The following is a 21,826-nucleotide window of genomic DNA, read 5'->3' on the forward strand; positions in this document are numbered from 1 at the left end:
ATAATACTCTTTAATGAAATACTAAAAATAATTAGAGATGCCAGTTGTTTATGACTAAGCCGTGTTCATATAGTAAAAACAAATACTGTTGTTTTTACTATATGAATATGGCTTAGTATTCTATTTGGCATCAAATATTCTAGAGATATTATCTATTTGTTTATATGCTCCTCCCTGGAAGACAATATGGTTCCATGAAGGACAGCTCTGTGATACTTTATGCTGTATATACTTGGAGGAAAATGTGACTTGTGATTAATAAATCTTTGAATTGTATGTCCCTAGTGAAGTAATTTTTTTTCCTTGGTAGAAATATATCCAATATTTTTATCTTGATCCCATCACAGATCCTATTCATTTTTTCATACATATCTTCACTATCTATATTAATCTGTAAACTTCAATTTTTATTTACTTTTTGTTTGGATAAACATGTTTGTTTAATGTATGAGATTGTCTAATGTGTGACCAGTGTTTAGTGGGAGAGAAATAAACTGACTGAGAGTGAATCATTACCTACTTTTTATAGTGACCAGGGCATATGATTTTTATTTTTACCTCCCCCACACAAAGAGGATTGTCTTTCTAGCCTACAAATATCTGATATGCAGTAGAAGATATGGATCTAGTTTAATACCTCTTCTGGAAATCAGAGAGCAAGGAATTGATTGTTCAGCCAACATTGTCCTGAATTCTGGTTGCATGTGTGTGTTTGTGTTCTTTATACCTATCTTGTAAACTTTTAATCACCAATACCAATAGTAGGAGACAAAGAATGATTGATTTAAAAATGATGATTCTGAAATTATATAATTATGGAACTGTAAAATAATTGATATTATTTAATTTAACCCTTTTATTTATACAGATTACTGAAGTTAAATGCTCTAGGTTACATCATTAATTAGTTGTGGAACTATTACCCAAAACTCATATTTTCTGATTCATAGTTACTCCAAATTTTGGGATGCAGTCAGAAACACAAAGAGAAGAAAATATATTTTCTCTGTTCCTGGATTCCAACTTCTTTCCTACTTCATTTACTGAAGATCACCTAGACCTAATTGGTCAAATCATAATTTGGTTTGGAAGTAGTGATTGAAAATGATGTAAAACAAAGGCCTGGGGTAAAAGTAAGTAATCCAATTAAATTTTTACTTATAGAAGGAAATCATGTCCCAAACCTGAATTGGTATTTTAGAAAGAAAAATGTCAAATTGAAGTGAACATACCCTTCATATGACACAGTTAGGCCAGCAACTGGAGAATTATCACATATTATTAAAAAACATGACATGTTCAAAAAATAGTCCAATAAAGACAAGCCAAATGCTATATAAGCAGCTTGTTTCATATTAATCTTGAACTTCTTCATAATGAAACCACCAGCTAAATATCCAAAGCATACTGGAGGCAAGTTGTAAATGCCTATAAAAAACAAGTAATGTTTAAATTTACAAACAGTATTTCAGAAAAAAGACATTTATAACCTTGTAATTAGTAAACTTTAGAACTCATTGCTGTTCTGCTTGTTCCAGGTAATTAATATTTTAAGGTTAGTAAAACAGTTAATCTCTTTTATTTCATCACTTATGTACTTATTGCAGAGAGATATGGCTTTGAAAATATAATTAAAATGATTTTTAAAGATATCTTTTTTGTAAACTTGGGAGAATTATATAATAATGTTAAGTTATAAGAACCTTATGAAGTGGGAGTCCAGTACAAATTATTATGTTCCTTCATTCTCACCCCTGATAGCTTCTAAGAAAATGTTGAGTAGGAATAGGTACTTTATAAATATTTCCTGATTGGTTTTCTTAAAATGGTTCAAAATTTTAAAGTATTGTCATTAATTTCAAGTAACTCTAATGTGGAAAACAGAAGAGGAAACATTGAAACAAGACCAAAATTACTGACTGTATTATACATCCTATTTTTCACCCACTTAAGTGAATTTGGATTTGAAGGATTTGAATATAATTTTCAGAGCTAGGTAACTGATCTTAGTTTACACTAAAGTTTGCCTCTGGGAACCAAAAGGAAGAAGAGCATTCCTTGAGTCTCAACTATCATGCATTTGTAGAAAGAGAAAGACAAGTGTAACAACTGGTCATAAATTACAGGTCTGGAATAGTTAAAGTTCAGGGTATTAGGGAGTTCTAAGGAAGGAAATAGTGAAGTAAATAGACAATCATGGAATTAAGGCTGGGTTTGGGAGCAAATGGAGCCAGAGTAGAGGAGATTGACTGAGAAAATAGGAATGGGTCAAGTTATTGAATGTTATAAGGACAAAAAAGTCTTGTAATTTGTTACAGGACTTCAAGATCTTCTGGAATCATTGGATTCCCTAATACATAAAAAGACTTTTGCAGGACTTCAAAAACTTGGGGGCATCATTGGATTCCCTGACATGTGAAGCAATGGACAATAGATTGGTTTTGGACTATCTCTTGGCTGCTGAAGAAGGCGTATGTGTGACCGCTGTTTGCATACTCTCCTAGGACTTCTGGCAATCTTTTACAACACCATGTTGATTTATATTGTTTGTTATACCATTACTTGTGTGTTCAATTCATGTTTGTTACACCACATCAAGCCTGCACTGATTGTGGGGAAGGTCATCACTAATAGCCTGTGCATTATTGCTATGTGCTTATGTAATACCTCCCATGCTGATGGGTTTGTCCATAATAAGACCTTTCAGCCCAGAAACCCACTAGCAACCCCCACTTCCGTTTGGTGCTTTTCATCTCTCTTCCTGAGATGTCCGGGAGAGCTTGATTATCTCCCTTTTAGTGCTTTCACCTCTCTTCCTGAGAAGTCAGGGGGGTCATGATCCCCTTCTTTTTGGAGCTTTCACTACCTTTCCTGAGAAGTCAGGGAGGGTGTGATCACCTCCCTTTGGGGGCTCTGACCTCCCTGAGGATTCAGGGATGGTATGACTACCTGTGTTCTAAAACAAAAGAAAGTGGGAGATGTAATGGACTGAGGCTCGAGTTGATGCACTGAGGTCCCAAGCACGTGAGGCTAAATCGTAATTATACCATACTCTGTTAATATATATATTTGAAGAAAGAATGGCCCTGCCCACTCTTTGTGCAAGTCCTGATGTGTTGTATAGGAAATGATGATTTTGGTGGGTGGAAGCAGGGGAGTAGACAGGGAAGTGGAAAGAGAGACTGCTGGCTGGCATCTTGACACAGCTGCACGCATTGCTATCACGACCCCCCTTCACCTTTGATCCCCCTTTCACCTGCAATCCCCCTTCACCTCTGCTGGTTGGCTTCCCATATTTCTGCCCATATTGCTATCACAATTCCTCTTCACTTCAAAAAGAATAAAGATTGAAGATTTTTCCCTTAACCTGAATTCCTGACTCCGGCTGATTTTAAATACGCGGTCATGAGGAACAAATGTTAGAAGCATGTCTACAAAAGATCATAGAAACACTAAGGAATTATAAATTGTACATAGCTGAAGAAAAAATTCAAAGACATTCTCCTTTTCAATATTTAGGATACGAAGTATATCCTAAGGTGCTTACAGTACAAAAATTGTCCTTAAGAACAGAGAAACTAAATACCTTAAATCACATCTTTTTGTTTGTATGCTTTTGTTCATGATATTTTCATCCCTGAAAAACTTCTATCCTTCTCTTCATCTATTGAATTCATAACCTTTAAAACTTTAGAGCTCAAACAAATGCCATATTCTCCATTAAACCTTCCTTAATTTTATCAATTAGTAATGATCTTTCCCCTAAGATCTTTAACAAGACTTTGTTTGAACCTTTCTAATATGGTGATGATTATCAATTAAGTTCTACAAGCTAAGTTTTTGATTTATCCCACTTCTAGAGCATAAACTTCATGAAGGCAAAGAAAAAGCCTTGTTTATACTTTGTAGCCTTTTTGCCACATAACCAAGTGCTCTGTAGGTAGTAACACTTAAAATTTTTAAAAATTGTTTTTATGAACAAACAAATGAAGAACATGAATCAATAAAAGAGAAATGAGGTAAAGGGGGCTAATTAAAATCAGGAGAGGTTTTTATGATTTCAGACATAAAGGTTACAACCTTGAAACAAAGGGTGAACCTGCAAATGAACTAGGAAAGATTGAGCAATTTGAAGAGTCTGTATTTGGGAATGAACATTTGAAAGTGCTTTTTAAAAATTTTTAGTTTAAGCAAAGAGGTAGTGTTCCAAAAGGCACTGCGGAATAGTAGAAAGACAATTAGACCTGGAGAAATTTCTCTTCAGACACTTACTAGCTGTATGACCTTGAACAATTAAATTAAGTTCTTTGAACTTTGATCTCCAACTATAAAATGAAGATATGCCAGATGATCCCTAAAGTTCTTACATATTTTAAAACTTGTGTTTTTTGAAATCAGACAGGCAGTATAGAGCATGAATTGGAGGATAGAGGTGGAGGAGGGAAGATCTATGTACATTTGTACCCAAGTACAAGTGTCTCATATATCTAAGTATGATTTTCAGCTAAAGCCAGTGAGCCTCTATCAGCGAATTTTCCTTTAAGTCGAAGCTTAAAACCACTACAAGACTTTTGGGACATCCTGTATTTATTAGAGATCTGATTGGGTCTTACTACATTCATTGCTACAGCTATGTCATGCATTTTCAGGAGAGTCAATTAGATTACAAAGGTAAGAATAAAATATATTTTCATTCCAATAAGTTGGTAACTCTTTCTAAGAAAGATGTCCCTAGGAGAGATGAAATAGAGATCCTATGTTTCCTAGGATGTAGTTTTTGAAGACTTTTCTTCCTCTCAATTGCTCATTCACTTACCTGGTGGAGGTGAAATATAGTGTACCAGAGATGAAAATAGCCCATGAGTCTTCTATCTAGGGGCTTTTCTTGGCCACATTTTTTATATTACACAATAATTTATAGTAAAAATCAGCTTATATTGTAGATAGAACTTGACATACCCATTAGGAAGATTGCCTCTGAGGCAGATATGCCATATTGTTGTTCCATATATTTAGCCAGGAAAGAGAACACAACGACAAAAGCATTGAACTGCAATATACTCGTGACCAAGAATAATACATAAATTCGATTGCAAAAAAGACTTTTCATTAGTGGTAAGAAATCTGAAATGAAAAAAAAAATCACAACAGTTTGTGGACTATCTTCTTCCTTCATTGTATGATTAAATAGCAAATATAAGTGCAAGGAAATTTAAATCTGACTATTAGTTGTGTGTGTGTGTATGTCTGTGTCTGTGTCTCTCTGTGTATAAATGAGTATTCACATGCATTCTGATCAATATTTCTTTCCTCCTCTCTTGAAATCTACTATTTATGGGACAGATATTTTGTCAGGTTTTAGTAAAAAGGCAAAAACTCAGTAGGTTTGCAAGTGGTAGTATTATTACAAAATATTACAAATATTCCTGTGTTTTAGAAATATTACAGTTTTATTGCTGTTTTAGCCAAATCCTCAGAGGAATTTAAGACAGATTATTCCTGTGTTTTAGAAATATTACAATTTTATTGCTGTTTTAGCCAAATCCTCAGAGGAATTTAAGAGAGATTAATACACTAATAGTGATATTTGGCCATACCTTTTAATTCTATTAATTTGTTCTTAACACAATGTTAAGTAAAACAAAATTACAAAGATCAGTTATATTCTTATGAAAATGAGTTTGATTCACTGTCAATTTTGAACTGTCTTCTTCTCTACCATCCTCAACCAAAAAAAGAAGGAAGAAGCATGATTATCATGTAAAGGGAATATTATCTTGGTCAGGATGGTTACAGGAAGGGGAAAATACAATTATTTCAGAGACATCTATTACTTATCCATATATTACTTTCATCTTGCTATATTTAATAGTGACATATTCAGCTTTAGAGCCATTCTGCAAACTTCATTTCACTCATGCCATGATATCTATTGGATTTTGACATGCTAGTGAATTTTTTACTTAACCCAGATTTGGTTTTCCATCTTAGAATGTCACTTCCATCATACTCTTTTCTTTAGGATTCTTTCCTCATGACCTGTCTCATAAATAACTCCTCTTTTAGGAAGGATATTATAAAGCTACTTATTACCCAGATAAAAGCATGCTGGACAATAAGTTTTGAATTAAGGATCGTAGATTGAAAGGTAGAAGGGGCCTTTGAAGATAATACTATTTTACTCTCTCATTTTGCAGTTTGGGAAACTGTAATTGAGAAAGGTGAAATTATTTGTCCCAAGGTTACAGAGGTAGAAAATGAATAGCATTATGAGAACTGAATCTACGTTCTCTTCCACAGCTGGTATTCTTTCCAGTCTTACCCTATGCTCAGTATGTCTTATGAGGGGCCAATTGAAGGCATTGGGTGGGTGTTTATCTTGGAAAAAACTGTCTTTAATATTTGAACTTGGTGGAAACTGGGTGGAAAATGAATGAAACTAGTTCTTTTAGGCTCTAGAGAAAGCAATGGGTGAAAATTGCAGAGACAAATTCAGGTTATATATGCTATATTAAGAAGGCTATTACTAAGCAACCAGGACTAGGGAAGAGATAATTCTGCTATTCTCTGCCCTGATCAGGCCCTTTTTCCTGGGCAACTTATAACTTGTAGGTGGTCAAAATAGCATTTAAATGATAGATTAGCTATCAGTACTCTTAGGACCCTTTCTGTGTCAAAGATCAACTTGGCTATTTTCCCATTACTTTTACCTTGATAGAAGTTTCCTGAAATAAGTAGATTGAATAAAAGTGGATTTCCATCTATGCTCTGTTGATTATTACCCTTTTCAGTGTTGCAGTGAGCTTCAAATTTTATTCACTCCAATTTACTTTTATATGGGCAATAACCAGGAAAATCTAGATTTATTTGATAGGGATTTTACCTCCTGACCTGGTAAACTAATTGAGCTATGAATCTGAAGAAGACATAGGAGTTACATAGAATGTGCAAACTCCAGAAGGGATAATATTCAGTCTCATAGAGATTCTGATTTATCAGAGAGATTGAAGTATGGTTGATATAATTGAATCATAAAAGCATAAAAGTCTTCTATCTTTGACAGGGGAACTATTTGGAAACAAATCACCATCTTGTGACTATTCACTACTCTCTAAGAATTGCTTAAACATTACTATACTCCAGGATATCTCATTGCTATGAATTCCATTTCTTATTTTCCTTCACCTACTGATTTTTTAAAATGAGACCCAAAGTTTCTTTGGCATAGGAAATTTAGTCAGTGTGACATGACATCTGTTCTGAAATAGTTATAATATTATAATATAGTTATGTATAAAAGACAGTTTCCTGGGGGCAGTGAGGGGTTAAAGGGTTTGCCCAGGATTACAGTCATTATATTTCCGGGGAAGGACTTGAACCCAGATTTTCCTGACTTCAAGATGGACTCTCAATATTCCCTGAGTTTTTGTTACTCAAAGCTCAGACTATTTTTTTTTTTTTTACTTTTAGGAAAGTGACTCTCTTTTACTAGAGACTTTTTTCTTCCACGCTCTGTTGATTATTCTAGAGAAGCAGCAATCATTATCTCTCTTCCCACTCTGGGAGCAAAGAATTCAAGGGGAGCAAAGTTGATGTACATACAGTAATTAGATTGATGAACAGAGAAGTTCACATCTTTGGGACCAAAGAATTTGTTCCAAACAAACTAATTTATATTTGGACACCTGGCTAAGGTAACTTAGAGTAGTAACTTAGAGTATTACAGTGAATTTGGTCATAATGTATTAATGGTATAATTTTGTAAGGAGAAGGCAATCTGGAACACACTGGAACAGAAGAACTCACTGACTACAGAGTATACCCTCTACTATTCTATAATTGAGTAATTTTACACAAATCACAGAACCTTTCTGGACTCTGGTTTTGTCATCTGTAAAATAAGTGTCTATATGACTAAGCTGCTTTACCTCATGTCTTCACCTGTAAAATGAGACAATTGGGTTAAATGAATGTTGGACGTTCCTTCCAGCTCTATATCCTGACTCTGGGACAACTTTTTCTTTTCTTTTCTTTTCTTTTCTTTTCTTTTCTTTTTTTTTTTTTCTTTTCTTTTCTTTTCTTTTTTTTTTTTTTTTTTTTTTTTTTGAGGTATAGGCTTATTGCATGCCTATAAACAAGAATTTTGCAGGCCAATAAGCCAGCATAGATCAAAAGGCAATAAATCAGATTTTATTTAATTGCCTTAATTAACAGCTAACATAAGGCAAGCTTAAGCGGAATTATGAAATAGTTGGAGATAATCTTTGGATAGAAGGGAAGTAAGAAGCATTTATCAAGTGCCTATTATGTGCCACACATTATACTAAATGCTTAACATATATTGCCTCATTTGATCTTCACAATAAACCTGTGGAAGTAGGTGCTGTAATTATTCTCATTTTGTTGTTGAGAAAATTGAGGCAGAGTTTAAGTTATTTGCCTAGGTTCTCTGTTGGTGTCTTTCTGTCTCTGATTGTCATAAACACACATTCTCTCTCTCTCTCTCTCTCTCTCTCTCTCTCTCTCTCTCTCTCTCTTTCTCACACACACACACACACACATACACACACAAACACACACACACACGCACACACACACACACACACACACACAAATAGCCTCAAACTCATGATAATTTCTTAGGCCTTTTCAGTCCAGTATAGACATGAGCAGAAATCATCTTATCTTTCCCTAATTAATGGTCACATAGCCTTTGCTTATAGGGGATTAATGTGCTACCTTCCAAAGCAGCTCCTTCCTTTTAATTGTTAGGGAATTCTTATTTTGTCAAGAACAAATGTGCAGTTTTTCAATCTCTGTCAAGTGTTCAAAATTCTGCTTTTGGGGGCAAAGTACAAAACTAGGATTCCTCTTCCATGAGAGAATCCCTCAAATAATTAAAGACAACCAAGTATAATGTAGGCCTATTTCTCCAGAATTATCATCTTCAGTTCTTTCTGTTTGTTTTCATGGAACAAAAATCTCTACTTCTTACCCTACACTATTCTGTACCATTGATATTTTGCCAATGTCCTTTCTTAAATGGAGGATATTTTAACTCTCAGGGACACCAATGAGAGAGCAAGTCTAAGGTCTAAGTGGTTTCTGTAGTACTATCCTTTTACCAATAGGTACTTAATATATTTATTATCAATATTTTCTAATTGAATAAATGGCACCACACAACAAAAATGAAAAGAGCAAGAAAACTATTATACCCTGTTGTGACTCTTCCCTCCTCTCCTCCCTTCTCTCTCAACTGCCATGGATGACACCAGAACTTTATTCTTGTTTGATGTTAAAATCCATCTTTAGCAAAGTTGTAAGTAAATGACATTAGCATAATTAACACGAAGGTTGGATTTCTTTAGTCAAGTCTTTGAATATTTAATGTGCACCTACTGTGTGATCAGAAAGTTTTCCTTTATTGTTGGTACTTTGCACAGAACAATTATGAGTTAGTTAAGTGTTTTTGAAAACTGAATAACTGTTTCCATCCATAAACATTCTTCTTAATGCTCTGGTTTATTATTAGAATGTAATTTATTATTTTTAGCCAATAGTCTGAAAGGCAGCATGATAGGGTAGATAAAGATCAGCCATAAAGTCAAGAAGACTTAATTGAATCTTGCAGCTAACATGATTTAGACAACTCTCTTAATGCTATAAATTAAATGACAGGCATCTTCATCTGTGGTGAGATTTTCCATACCAGTAATTATGATAAAATCACAAATCTGGTTAAAAAGTAATAATTCAATAAAACTTGAAATCTCTATTACTCAATATATTTGTAGAGTAAAAAACTGAGACATTGTAAGAATCTAATTTGCTCCTGTGGCACCAAATAAAAATTAAGTAATGATGAGAATTATAATTCCTTGAAAATTGATAATTTGTATATGGGATATTGACCAAGATATATCTTTAAAATGCACACTTCATTTTCCAATCATGATAATTAACAAGGGATGATATCCAAATAAAGCTTTGGAAAGAATCTAATTTATTTCACTTTAGGGGTTTATACAAGAAACAGCATAGTATAGTCATTAAAGAACTATTCTTGAAGTCACAAATACTGAAGTTCAAATTTTATTTCTAATACATGATAGTTGTCACCCTGATCAAGTTATTTAATGCTTCAGTGCCCTAGTCAGTACTATAAATTGAAGAAGTAGTGTTGTTTTGCATTGGTAAAAGAAGTTTTATTCCCTGGAGTTGTGGCTACACTAAAATCAAAGATCTTTTTTCTTTTAAAAGATTTGTTCACTGAAAAAAGATTGTTAATTAAATAATCAACATTAATCATAATTAGCTGTCTCAAAATGATATTGATAAATAAATTGTATTAGTTTTATACCTAGCATTAGGTATAAAATATGTTTGTAAAGTAAGAAATGAATTTCAAATAATTAAATTATTTTTTGTTTACTTACCTATACTGATGTCCCTCTTTTCTGTTTTGCTTTTATTTCTCTCTTCTTCTTCTATAATATTTTTATTAGTTTCTAATACTACCTTTGGAAGAGATTTAGGCAAGAAAAGAAATGGAACTCCAGAAAGCACATTTGCTCCTGCACATACCAATAAACCGAGCCACCATGCACCAACCCATCGTGTATCAGAAGGAGTTATGCTCAGTTCATCTGGAAATCAATGAATATATTTTAAATTAACGCTGAATTCTAAGGTTTATATTACATGGTACATCTTGAGATTTAATTAAGTACAAAAGGATAGTTTTAGGATGTACTCATGAATCTCAGTTTTACCTTGTAATTTTTAGATATATAAGGTATAAAATTTATCAACAAGATGATTTCTTTATCTCCCATCCCTAATAAAGTGCTACATTTAAAGACACTTCAGAATATGGAGTAGACATGAAGTACACAGGATGAATAGAATGGAGTGTTTGACTTTTACATCACTAGAGCGAACATCTACATTGAGGAGATCAGAGAGCCATTAGAGTATTTGAGCAAAAATTTTAAAGTGTTTTTGTCCAAATAAATATGTTTAATTTACATAAAACGTCTGTTTCATTAGCACCAAATGCCTCTGGTTGAACATAGAGAATGGAATTAAACAGATTTTAAGTATGAAATAATTTAGTTTTAAGCATATACAGCACTAAGAGGATTTTATTTATTTTTCAAAAGGACAACATATATTAAACATTCAATGACAAAAGACATTAATTTTATTCATCAAGTTAAGCAAAAACAAAAAAAATTCCTACATTTGTAGGACTTATTAAAGCCTAACAATTATCCCTCTACGTTGCCCTTTATTTAGCTCCAATTCCTGAATTCAGCTTCAACATAGTAAAATCTTTCATTTTGATACTAAGAACTCTTTCCCTCTCTCAATTTTATCTATGCATTTAAGTATAAATTCAAATAGGAGAGACAGTTTGGGTTTTTGTTGGCCTACAGTTTTAATTACATATAATAGATTAAGAAGTAAAAGTGAGCATTCAGAACAACTACTAAAATTTCCTGAGCTTGTCTAAACAGAAGCAGGTGCTAAAGTGAATAAATAACTCATAACACATTCATCCCTTCCTGTCTCAAGATTGAGTAGCAATACAGATTTTGTTCAATATATCTGATCCAATCATTCCATTACGCCCTAGTTTGGGAATATCCTCACTGTTCCTGCTACAGTTTATGATCCCTCTCTGCAGCCATTCCCAAAGGCTTCTCTTTCAGATTTTCTTGCTTGTGATCATTTTTGTTTCTATTCTCCATAAGTCTCCATAACTCCAATATAAGAGTCATGGATAGCACTTGGGAATTTGGGTAATAGTTCTATTGGCTCAAGTAAATCTCCTTTCCTTTGTCTCTTTCTTTGCAGTCTTGCAGATCAGGGTTTTGTTATGCAATAGACGTCTTCAACATCAATATTACAATTAATTCCGCATTCAAGACATAATATAACAATCAATACTTTAAAATTAAAAGTATGTTTTGAATTCAAATGCAAAATTATCTCTTTTTTTGAGACAAGGTACATCTGAGCATACTTAGAACATTTCATATGCATGTCCTTAGATTTTATATTTATTGTTGACAATCACCTCCTAAGATATCTACTGTGGCCATATGAAAATCTCATTCCCCTCCTGGTATAGAATGAAGGCCTCAGGATTTTTAAATAGGAGTCAATAAATGAAGACAATGAATTATCAGTATATGCTGATGTATAGTCTTCATTGTTTACTGGAAGCATTTTCTGAAGCACATCTTAGGAAACAGAATCCTACAGTATATTACAATGAAGCATTATGCTCTGGCTGGCCAATATGCTGAATTTTCTCAATGGAATTTGACATCAAGAACTTGGTGCAGGAAAATGCTTCTTGCTGGGACTTACCTGAGGGAAGGAGAGAGAGAGGAAAGGAAATGGGGGATGAAGAGCATTATGGGAGATATCTAGCCATATATGAAGTTTTTGTTAGTAAATATAGAGTTGAGTTGGGTTTAGGCAAGGGATGGGGGTAGGTGGGAAGGGTGTTGATCCTTTCTCTCAACTAGGCTGCACATTGAATGATAAAATCAAACTAATGTTTAAATCATGAAGTGTTTAAATGGTTCACTATCTCCCAGGGTCAGGATTACCAGAATAAGGGGAAATAAGAATTAATACAGACTTTTGGGACATCTTGTATTTCTGCACATGCACACACACACACATTACCTGTATTCACAGATCCAATGTCTACATACATTTCCACACAGAATGATGCTAACAAAAAGCCAATCAAAGGACCAATGATAGATCCTGTTTCTAAGCACCCTAAAAACAAAAGAAAAATATGAGCTTTCTGTGATTTTTATACACATTCAAAAACAAGTAGCTACTATAATAAATGTGGATCATATTCCAAAGATTTAAATGAATTAACTAAATTATATGTTGTTGGAATCCTTACTAACTGCTAAGTAATTAGAGTTGATCTAATCTTACAAGAAGATGTTTTGGGCAGAACCTGAAACAAGGTACTAAGTAGAACTACCCATAATCCCTCTCTCTGGAAGGAGCATAAATAGGCCAATGGGCCAGTCGAAGAGGCTCTGGAGAGTGAAGACGCTACAAGTCGAGATTTCAGCGGAATGACATGAAGAGTTGGAGCTGGCTGGAGGCTGAAGAAAGCAGAGGCAGAGGCTGAAGGACCAGACCTTTGGATTTGGTGACATTCGGAGAGAGCTCTTGGAACCAAGCAGAGAGATAGGCCTCTAAGCTAACCAGGCTATATTGGGATAATAAATCTGTTCTGAACTCTCTGCATACTGACCTTCTCCAGTTAGTTGGTCAAAAGCAACTTGTACAATAGCTCCTGTTTGCCTATTGCGTTGGGCTTGAATCCTACATAATTCATGAAACTCCGAAAGCCACAATAAATTTTGTCCCGGTTCTAGACAAGTTTTTGTTATGGATTTCCAGTCATTCGGAGTTAGGATTTCATAAGACAAATTATCTAGTAACATCTTCACATAAGATGATGTAGCCCCATAAAGAGTGCAACCCTTTTTCAAATCTTTAATTTTTCCCAAATTAAAAGGAGTGTATTTTCTCTCTTTTTGACCTGAGGAGTTGAGCTCTTCAATCACAGGATATGCATTTATAAAATCAGATATATCTTCTCCTTCATTTTTTGCTTTAATTAATGCTTTTTCTAATCTTGTCAAATTCTGCTTTACAGGAGAAGCTGACTGTGTTTCTGTCTCTCTCCCTCCCCCTTGTTCCACCCATGAAGGGTTAATTGGGGGGGGAGGGTCATGAGGTGTGGAATCACCTAATTCCTCCTGCTGTGAAGTATCATACTCAGAATTGTAATTAACTCCATTCTCATCTGATTCATCCTCCTTTTCACCTAGTAAAGTTGGCAGTTCTTCCTCCTGTACTTTCCTTTTCATCATTCTATCACTTAAATAACTTCTTATAGCCAATTGTATTACATTATATGTATTAATTATTGAGTTAGGCCCATTTTTATCATAGAATTGACAAAGATCCTCTCCAACCAATTTCCATTCATTTAGATCTAATTCCTTATCAAGAGAGAAACAAGGACATATATCCTTTACAGTTTGTAAAAGTTCAGTGATTTGCTGTAAACTTATAATTAAACCTTGGCTTTCCATAATTTTGACAATGCTCTCTAAACATTTTCCTTGAACAGAAACAGACTGTTTTCTAAATATCTGTCCCATCTTAGCTGAAATTCTACTTTAACTCTTCTAACAAAATTTCTTTGTTGCACTCACCCTAATTTCTGGGTTGAAGTTTTTTCCACTGGATCAGGATCAGAGGCTTTTCCACTTGAATCAGGATCGGAGCTTTTCCACTGAAATCCACGGAGGGGTCTGTTTGTCCCACGTTCAGGGCGCCAAAATGTGGTGAGCTTTTTCTTCTCAAAAAGCAGCCAGGTGATAAAAGTTCAGATCTTTTATTTTCTCCAATATAGCCCGGTTAGCTTAGAGGCCTATCTCTCTGCTTGGTTCCAAGAGCTAACTGGGCTATATTGGGATAATAAAAGATCTGAACTTTTATCACCTGGCTGCTTTTTGAGAAGAAAAAGCTCACCACATTTTGGCGCCCAACGTGGGGCTAACAGACCCCCTCAGTGGATTTCAGTGGAAAAGCTACGATCCTAATTCAAGTGGAAAAGCCTCTGATCCTGATCCAGTGGAAAAAACTTCAACCCAGAAATTAGGGTGAGTGCAACAAAGAAATTTTGTTAAAAGAGTTAAAGTAGAATTTCAGCTAAGATGGGACAGATATTTAGAAAACAGCCTATTTCTGTTCAAGGAAAATGTTTGGAGAGCATTGTCAAAGTTATGGAAAGCCAAGGTTTAATTATAAGTTTACAGCAAATCACTGAACTTTTACAAACTGTAAAGGACATATGTCCTTGTTTCTCTCTTGATAAGGAATTAGATCTAAATGAATGGAAATTGGTTGGAGAGGATCTTTGTCAATTCTATGACAAAAATGGGCCTAACTCAATAATTAATACATATAATGTAATACAATTGGCTATAAGAAGTTATTTAAGTGATAGAATGATGAAAAGGAAAGTACAGGAGGAAGAAATGCCAACTTTACTAGGTGAAAAGGAGGACGAATCAGATGAGAATGGAGTTAATTACAATTCTGAGTATGATACTTCACAGCAGGAGGAATTAGGTGATTCCACATCTCATGACCCTCCCTCCGCAATTAACCCTTCATGGGTAGAACAAGGGGGAGGGAGAGAGATAGAAACACAGTCAGCTTCTCCTGTAAAGCAGAATTTAACAAGATTAGAAAAAGCATTAATTAAAGCAAAAAATGAAGGAGAAGATCTATCTGATTTTATATGGGGCTACATCATCTTATGTGAAGATGTTACTGGATAATTTGTCTAATGAAATCCTAACTCCGAATGACTGGAAATCCATAACGAAAACTTGTCTAGAACCGGGACAAAATTTATTGTGGCTTTCGGAGTTTCATGAATTATGTAGGATTCAAGCCCAACGCAATAGGCAAAAAGGAGCTGTTGTACAAATCACTTTTGACCAACTAGCTGGTGAAGGTCAGTATGCAGAGAGTTCAGAACAGATTTATTATCCCATAACAGTCTATGAGCAAATTTCTAAGGCTGCCATAAAAGCTTGGAATTCTCTCCCTGGACAGAAAGATGGAAATAATGCTTTCACAAAAATAGAGCAAGGTCCCAATGAACCTTTTGCAGATTTTGTGGGACGTTTACAAACAGCTGTAATAAGAACCATTGGAGACAATGCAGCAACAGAAATAATGACTAAACATTTGGCTAAGGAAAATGCCAATGAGGTTTGCAAAAGAATTATATGGGGGCTAGACAAAGATGCTCCTTTAGAGGAAATCATTAGATGCTGTGCCACAGTGGGCACAAATGCTTATTATGCCCAGACTATGATGAACATGGAAAGACAAGGTCCTTCTTGGCAGAGGAATTCTAGAGAAACTCGTCGATGTTTTCACTGCGGAAAAGTTGGACATTTGAGAGCTCATTGTAGATATGGAGATAGAGTGAGAAGACAGGGTGAGAGAAAACCCAAAACCCCATGTCCAAAATGTAACGGAGGCTTTCATTGGGCCTCTAAATGTATATTGACCCAGAGGAATGAGAGGCAAGGCCCAGCTCCAAAGTATCAATCAAAGGACAGGTGGGGCATGATAGCAGCTGAGGTTACACCCAGAGAGACTTTAGAAATTCAGGACTCTGATGTCATCAACCAACAGAAAAGCAATCAGGATTACAGTTGGGAAGAATACAGGCTTTTTAAGACAACAAGACAATATCCAATGCAAACAACTCCAATGTAATTACCAGATGATGAGGAGAAATCCCAAATTTGGTAAATAGAAGAGAATTAAATAGGTTAATTGCTTGGGGAAGAGGATCTGCTTATATTTTCACAGGTGGAAAAGGCTAACAATGAGACTGTCAAAAGAACTTTAAAATCTTCAGCTTTCAGTTCCTGAAAAACCAGCAAGAATCACTGGATTCCCTGAGATGAAAAATTGTTAATGAGACCTTTTGCAGTACTTCAGAGCTTACAGGAATTATTAGATTCCTGGCACATGAACTAATGGACAATGGAATCCTATTGGACTGTTTCTAGGACTTATGGACATGTGTAAATTTTCAGGATGATTCATGTTATTTGTTATGTAAATTATGTATAATGCCTCCCATATTGATGGATTTATGTATACCATGTATATCTGTTACAAAGTTCTGGCCCATATTGATGGATTTATGTGTATCCCCTCAGAAACCCCCTATGTTTTAAAACAAAAGAAAGGGGGAGATGTTGGAATCCTTACTAACTGCTAAGTAATTAGAGTTGATCTAATCTTACAAGAAGATGTTTTGGGCAGAACCTGAAACAAGGTACTAAGTAGAACTACCCATAATCCCTCTCTCTGGAAGGAGCATAAATAGGCCAATGGGCCAGTCGAAGAGGCTCTGGAGAGTGAAGACGCTACAAGTCGAGATTTCAGCGGAATGACATGAAGAGTTGGAGCTGGCTGGAGGCTGAAGAAAGCAGAGGCAGAGGCTGAAGGACCAGACCTTTGGATTTGGTGACATTCGGAGAGAGCTCTTGGAACCAAGCAGAGAGATAGGCCTCTAAGCTAACCAGGCTATAATATGTCTCTTTAATTTTCTTTGGAATTGATTATTTATATTATCTTTGTATGTGACATGTCCCACTACTAAATGGTAATATCTATGAGGCTAGAAACATTTTTGTTCAAGTTTTCACCTTTCACCATTGCTTAACACACTTCTCTGCACAAAGATGTGTAAAAATGTTTAAAAATTTAATTTTTTCGAGTATTTGGAAACTTGTTTCTGTAATATATGCTTATAAAAGAAAGAGATTTTCTCTACAACATTCTCACAAAGACCAGTCTCAAGATCTTATATTATACATTATACACTGAAACTTTGTTACAGTATATTATTTGTTTGTGAAACCAAGTTTTGAATGAGCTGTTGAATTAATCAAATTATTTCTTATAACCAAATTCTTTTAATTGGGTCAACCAAATAAACAAGCCAATTATTATTTATTCATGTTCCATACAGTGTGATAAATACTAGAGATAGTGCCTAATCCCACAATACACTAACTTCCTTGAAAAGTATAATAAAATATAGATCTATTCTATTTCCTTTAATTCTTTTAACATTGTTATATAAAGAGATTTGAAATAAGAAAGAAAAAAGGTAAAATAAGCAGGACCAAAGTAATATTAACTGGGTACAGAAAAAATTAATTAGTATGATAAACCATAAAACAACATTAAATTTCTTAGAAACAAAAAAAAAACTCATTTATCTTGATACACTTATTTACATGAAATAAGAGGATGGAAGGATAAATTAAAGAGCATCTTAGTATTTATTATCATGTTTTCAACTACTCCCTTTTTAGAGATTATATATAAATTTATGAAACACTAACTAATTGGATGATCCTAGGCAAGTCAATTAACTCTGTTTTCCTTAGTTTCTTCAGCTGTAAAATGACCTGGAGAAGGAAATGTTGGAGAGTTCTGACAAAAGACGATCTATTGGATAAGGAGCTAACAAACCATTCCAATATCTTTGTCAAGAAATTCCATGGAATAAAAAATGATAAAAGAGATGACATTGGAAGATGAACCCTCTGAGAGTAGGGTGTCCAATATGCTATTGGGGAATTAATAGTATTAATGAAGTGGTTGTTCCAAAGCTGAAAGGAAGTTCAATTATGAATGTGTCTGATGTTGAGAGAAAAGTCCAATGCTGTAAAGATCAAAATTGCATAGAAACCTATAAAATCTATGAACTAAAGGGAGCTGAATATACTCAACAAGAGATGGAAAGATTAAGCATTGACATATTAGGTGTCAGTGACTTTAAATGCATGGGAATAGATCAAACTAATTCAGGTTATCATTACACTTATTATTGTGGACAAGAAACCCATAGAAGAAATAGTGTGGCTTTTATATTTAATAAAATGATGAGAATAGCAATATTTGGATATAAATAAATAAAATAATAAATAAATAAATAGATAAATAAATAAATAAATAAAATGACAATGACATATTTGAATACAAGGTAAATGGTTCAAATATCACAAATATCAAATACAAGTCTATGCTTCAACCACTGAAGCTAAAATCAATCATTTCTATGAAAACTTACATCTAAAAATAACTTAAAAAAGTTTTCACATTCATGATAGGGGATTGGAATGCTAAATTGAGAAATCAAAAGATAATTGGAATGATAGGTATGTTCGGCATTGGAGTACAAAATGAAGTAAGGCAGAGACAAGTAGAATTTTGTGTAGGTAAATCTCTGGACATAACAAACACCCTTTTCAATAAACCAAAAGGTTGCTCTACATATAGATAATACTTTATGGTCAACATAGAAAACAGATTAATTATATACATTGCAGCCAAAGGTGAGGGAACTCTATTAAGTCAATTAAATGAAAACCTGGAGTTGACTGTGGCTCAGATCATGAGTTTCGTATCACCAAATGCAGTCTTAAACTGAAAAAAATTAGGGTAAATCAGCAGACTATATAGATATGACCTAAATAACATTGCTTATCAACATTAAGTGGAGGTGATGAATAGATTTATGGGATTATATCTGAGAGATAACTATCTGAAGAACTATGATCAGAAGTTCATAATATTGTACAGGAGGCAGCCACAAAAAAAAAAAAAACCCAAAATAAAACAACATTCTAAGAAAAAAAGAACAAGAAAGAAAAAGGATTAACAAGACTTTATACATATCTAAGGAAAGAAAAAAGTGAAAATGAAATGAGAAACAGAAAGATATATCTGACTGAATGCAGAATTATAAAGAATATAAAGGGGAAGTAAGAAAGCTTTATTAATTGAGAAATGCAAAGAAATAGACGAAAACAAAAAAAAGAGAATGGGAAAAATAAGTGATCACGTCAGAACAATTAGTGATATCAAGGTAATGTTTCATTAAAAAAATGGGCCTAAAAAAAAGAAAAAAAATTGGAATTTAATTGAAGTAGAAGAGAATAAGAAGAGGTGACAAGAGTATGCAAAAGGACTGTCCAAGAAAGATCATAACATCCCTGATAACTACAAGCTTACTTTTGATTTAGAGCCAAACGTGCTAAAGAATGAAGTCAAATGGATTTTTAGGAAGCATTATTAACAATAAGTCTAGTAGGAGTGATAGAATTCTAGCTGAACTATTTAAAATCCTAAAAGATGATGATGTTAAAGTGCTATATCAGCAAATTTGGGAAGCTCAGCAGTGGCCATTAGATTGAAAAAGATCAGATTATGTCCCAATCTTAAGGAAGTCAATGCTGAAGAATATTCAAATTGCCAAACAATTGTGCTAGTATCAGAAAGGTTTTGCTTAAGATTTTGCTAGTTAGCTTTCAACAATATATGGAACAAAAATTACCAACAGAACAGATGGTTTTTGGAGAGTCAATCAAACTAAAGAACAAATTGCCAATATTTACTCGATTATGGAGAAAGTAAGGAAAGTTCAGAAAAAAAGTACTTTTGTTTTATTGAGTATACTAAAGTCTATGGCTTTGTGTGTGACAACAAAATGTGACAAGTCCTCAAAGATATGGGAATGCCAGATCATACTACTTTGTCTCCTGAGGAGATTGTATGTGGGCCAAGAAGCAACAGTTAGAATCAAAAATGGAAAACTGGTTTAAGAGTGGGAAAGGAGTAAGGCTATATACTGACACTGTATTTATTTAACTTATATTCAGAGTATATTATATTAAATGTCAGGCTAGGTGAATCAAAATCTGGAATTAAAGTTGCTCAGAGAAATATCAACAATCTCAGATATGCCCACAATACCATTCTGTTGGTAGAAAGTGAAAAGGAATTAAGAATGCTCTTGATGAGGGTGAAAGAGGAGAGTGTAAAAGTTGCCTTGGAGCTTAACTTTAAAAAAACCCTAATATCTTAGCAATTAGTCTAATCACTTTCTGGCAAATAGAGGGAGAAACAAATGGAAACTGTCTCAGATTTTATATTTTGGGGGCTCAAAGATCACTTCACTTTGTGATTGCAGTCATGGCAAAAAACCACTTGCTCCTTGTAAGGAAAACTATGTTAAATCCAGACTGCATAATGAAAAGCAGAGACATAACTTTGCCAGCAAAGGTCCTTATAATCAAAATTGTTTTTCCTAGTAATAGTGTATGGCTATGAGAATTTGTGGTGAGCTTTTTCTTCTCAAAACACAGCCAGGTGATAAAAGTTCAGATCTTTTATTATTCCAATATAGCCCGGTTAGCTTAGAGGCCTATCTCTCTGCTTGGTTCCAAGAGCTCTCTCCAAATGTCTTTAAATCCAAAGGTCTGGTCCTTCAGCCTCTGCCTCTACTTTCTTCAGCCTCCAGCCAGCTCCAGTCTTCATGCCATTCCGGTGAAAATCCCCCAAAGTGCTCTGTGTCTGTTTCTTTTATACAAGAGGGAGGAATTGTGGGATACGAGAGAGAGGGATTATGGGTTTTCTCCCATAGTGCTCTCTGGCCCAAAGAACTTCAAGGGAGGTGTGAACTCATTGAACTCCAATAAGTAAAGGTGTGGACACAAGCCTTGTATTAATTAGTTCTACTTAGTACCCTGTTTCAGGTTCTGCCCAAAACATCTTCTTGTAAGATTAGATCAACTCTAATTCATTAACAGTTAGTAAGGATTCCAACATCTCCCCCTTTCTTTTGTTTTAAAACATAGGGGGTTTCTGAGGGGGTACACATAAAGCCATCAATATGGGCCAGAACTTTGTAACAGATATATATGGTATACATAAATCCATCAATATGGGAGGCATTATACATAATTTACATAAGCACATAGCAATATAACACAGGCTAGTAGTAATGTAACAAATAACATGAATCATCCTGAAAATTTACACATGTCCATAAGTCCTAGAAACAGTCCAATAGGATTCCATTGTCCATTAGTTCATGTGCCAGGAATCTAATAATTCCTGTAAGCTCTGAAGTACTGCAAAAGTCTCATCAACAATTTTTCATCTCAGGGAATCCAGTGATTCTTGCTGGTTTTTCAGGAACTGAAAGCTAAAGATTTTAAAGTTCTTTTGACAGTCTCATTGTTAGCCATCTGATTCCTTTTCCACCTGTGGAAATATAAGCAGATCCTCTTCCCCAAGCAGTTAACCTATCTAATTCTCTTCTATTTACCACTTTTTGGGATTTCTCCTCATCATCTGGTAATTACAT

The 21,826-nt window shown here is 34.4% G+C and overlaps 1 protein-coding gene across 4 annotated transcripts in view; it reads right to left on the reverse strand.

Moving 5' to 3' along the window:
• SLCO1A2 (solute carrier organic anion transporter family member 1A2) overlaps window positions 1-21,826 on the reverse strand; it is a 59,900-nt gene that overhangs the window by 21,297 nt on the left and 16,777 nt on the right. For all 4 annotated transcript variants that reach the window (XM_052000598.1, XM_052000597.1, XM_052000596.1 and 1 more), the window contains exons 7-10: window positions 12,706-12,804; window positions 10,440-10,649; window positions 4,960-5,124; window positions 1,233-1,428 (exon numbers count right to left, since the gene is read on the reverse strand). In XM_052000598.1, coding sequence (XP_051856558.1) covers window positions 1,233-1,428; window positions 4,960-5,124; window positions 10,440-10,649; window positions 12,706-12,804 — 670 coding nt within the window. The remainder of the gene's footprint in view (window positions 1-1,232; window positions 1,429-4,959; window positions 5,125-10,439; window positions 10,650-12,705; window positions 12,805-21,826) is intronic.

This window comes from Antechinus flavipes, chromosome 5 (genome assembly GCF_016432865.1).
Source record: "Antechinus flavipes isolate AdamAnt ecotype Samford, QLD, Australia chromosome 5, AdamAnt_v2, whole genome shotgun sequence".
In the NCBI taxonomy this organism is placed as follows: Eukaryota; Metazoa; Chordata; class Mammalia; order Dasyuromorphia; family Dasyuridae; genus Antechinus; species Antechinus flavipes.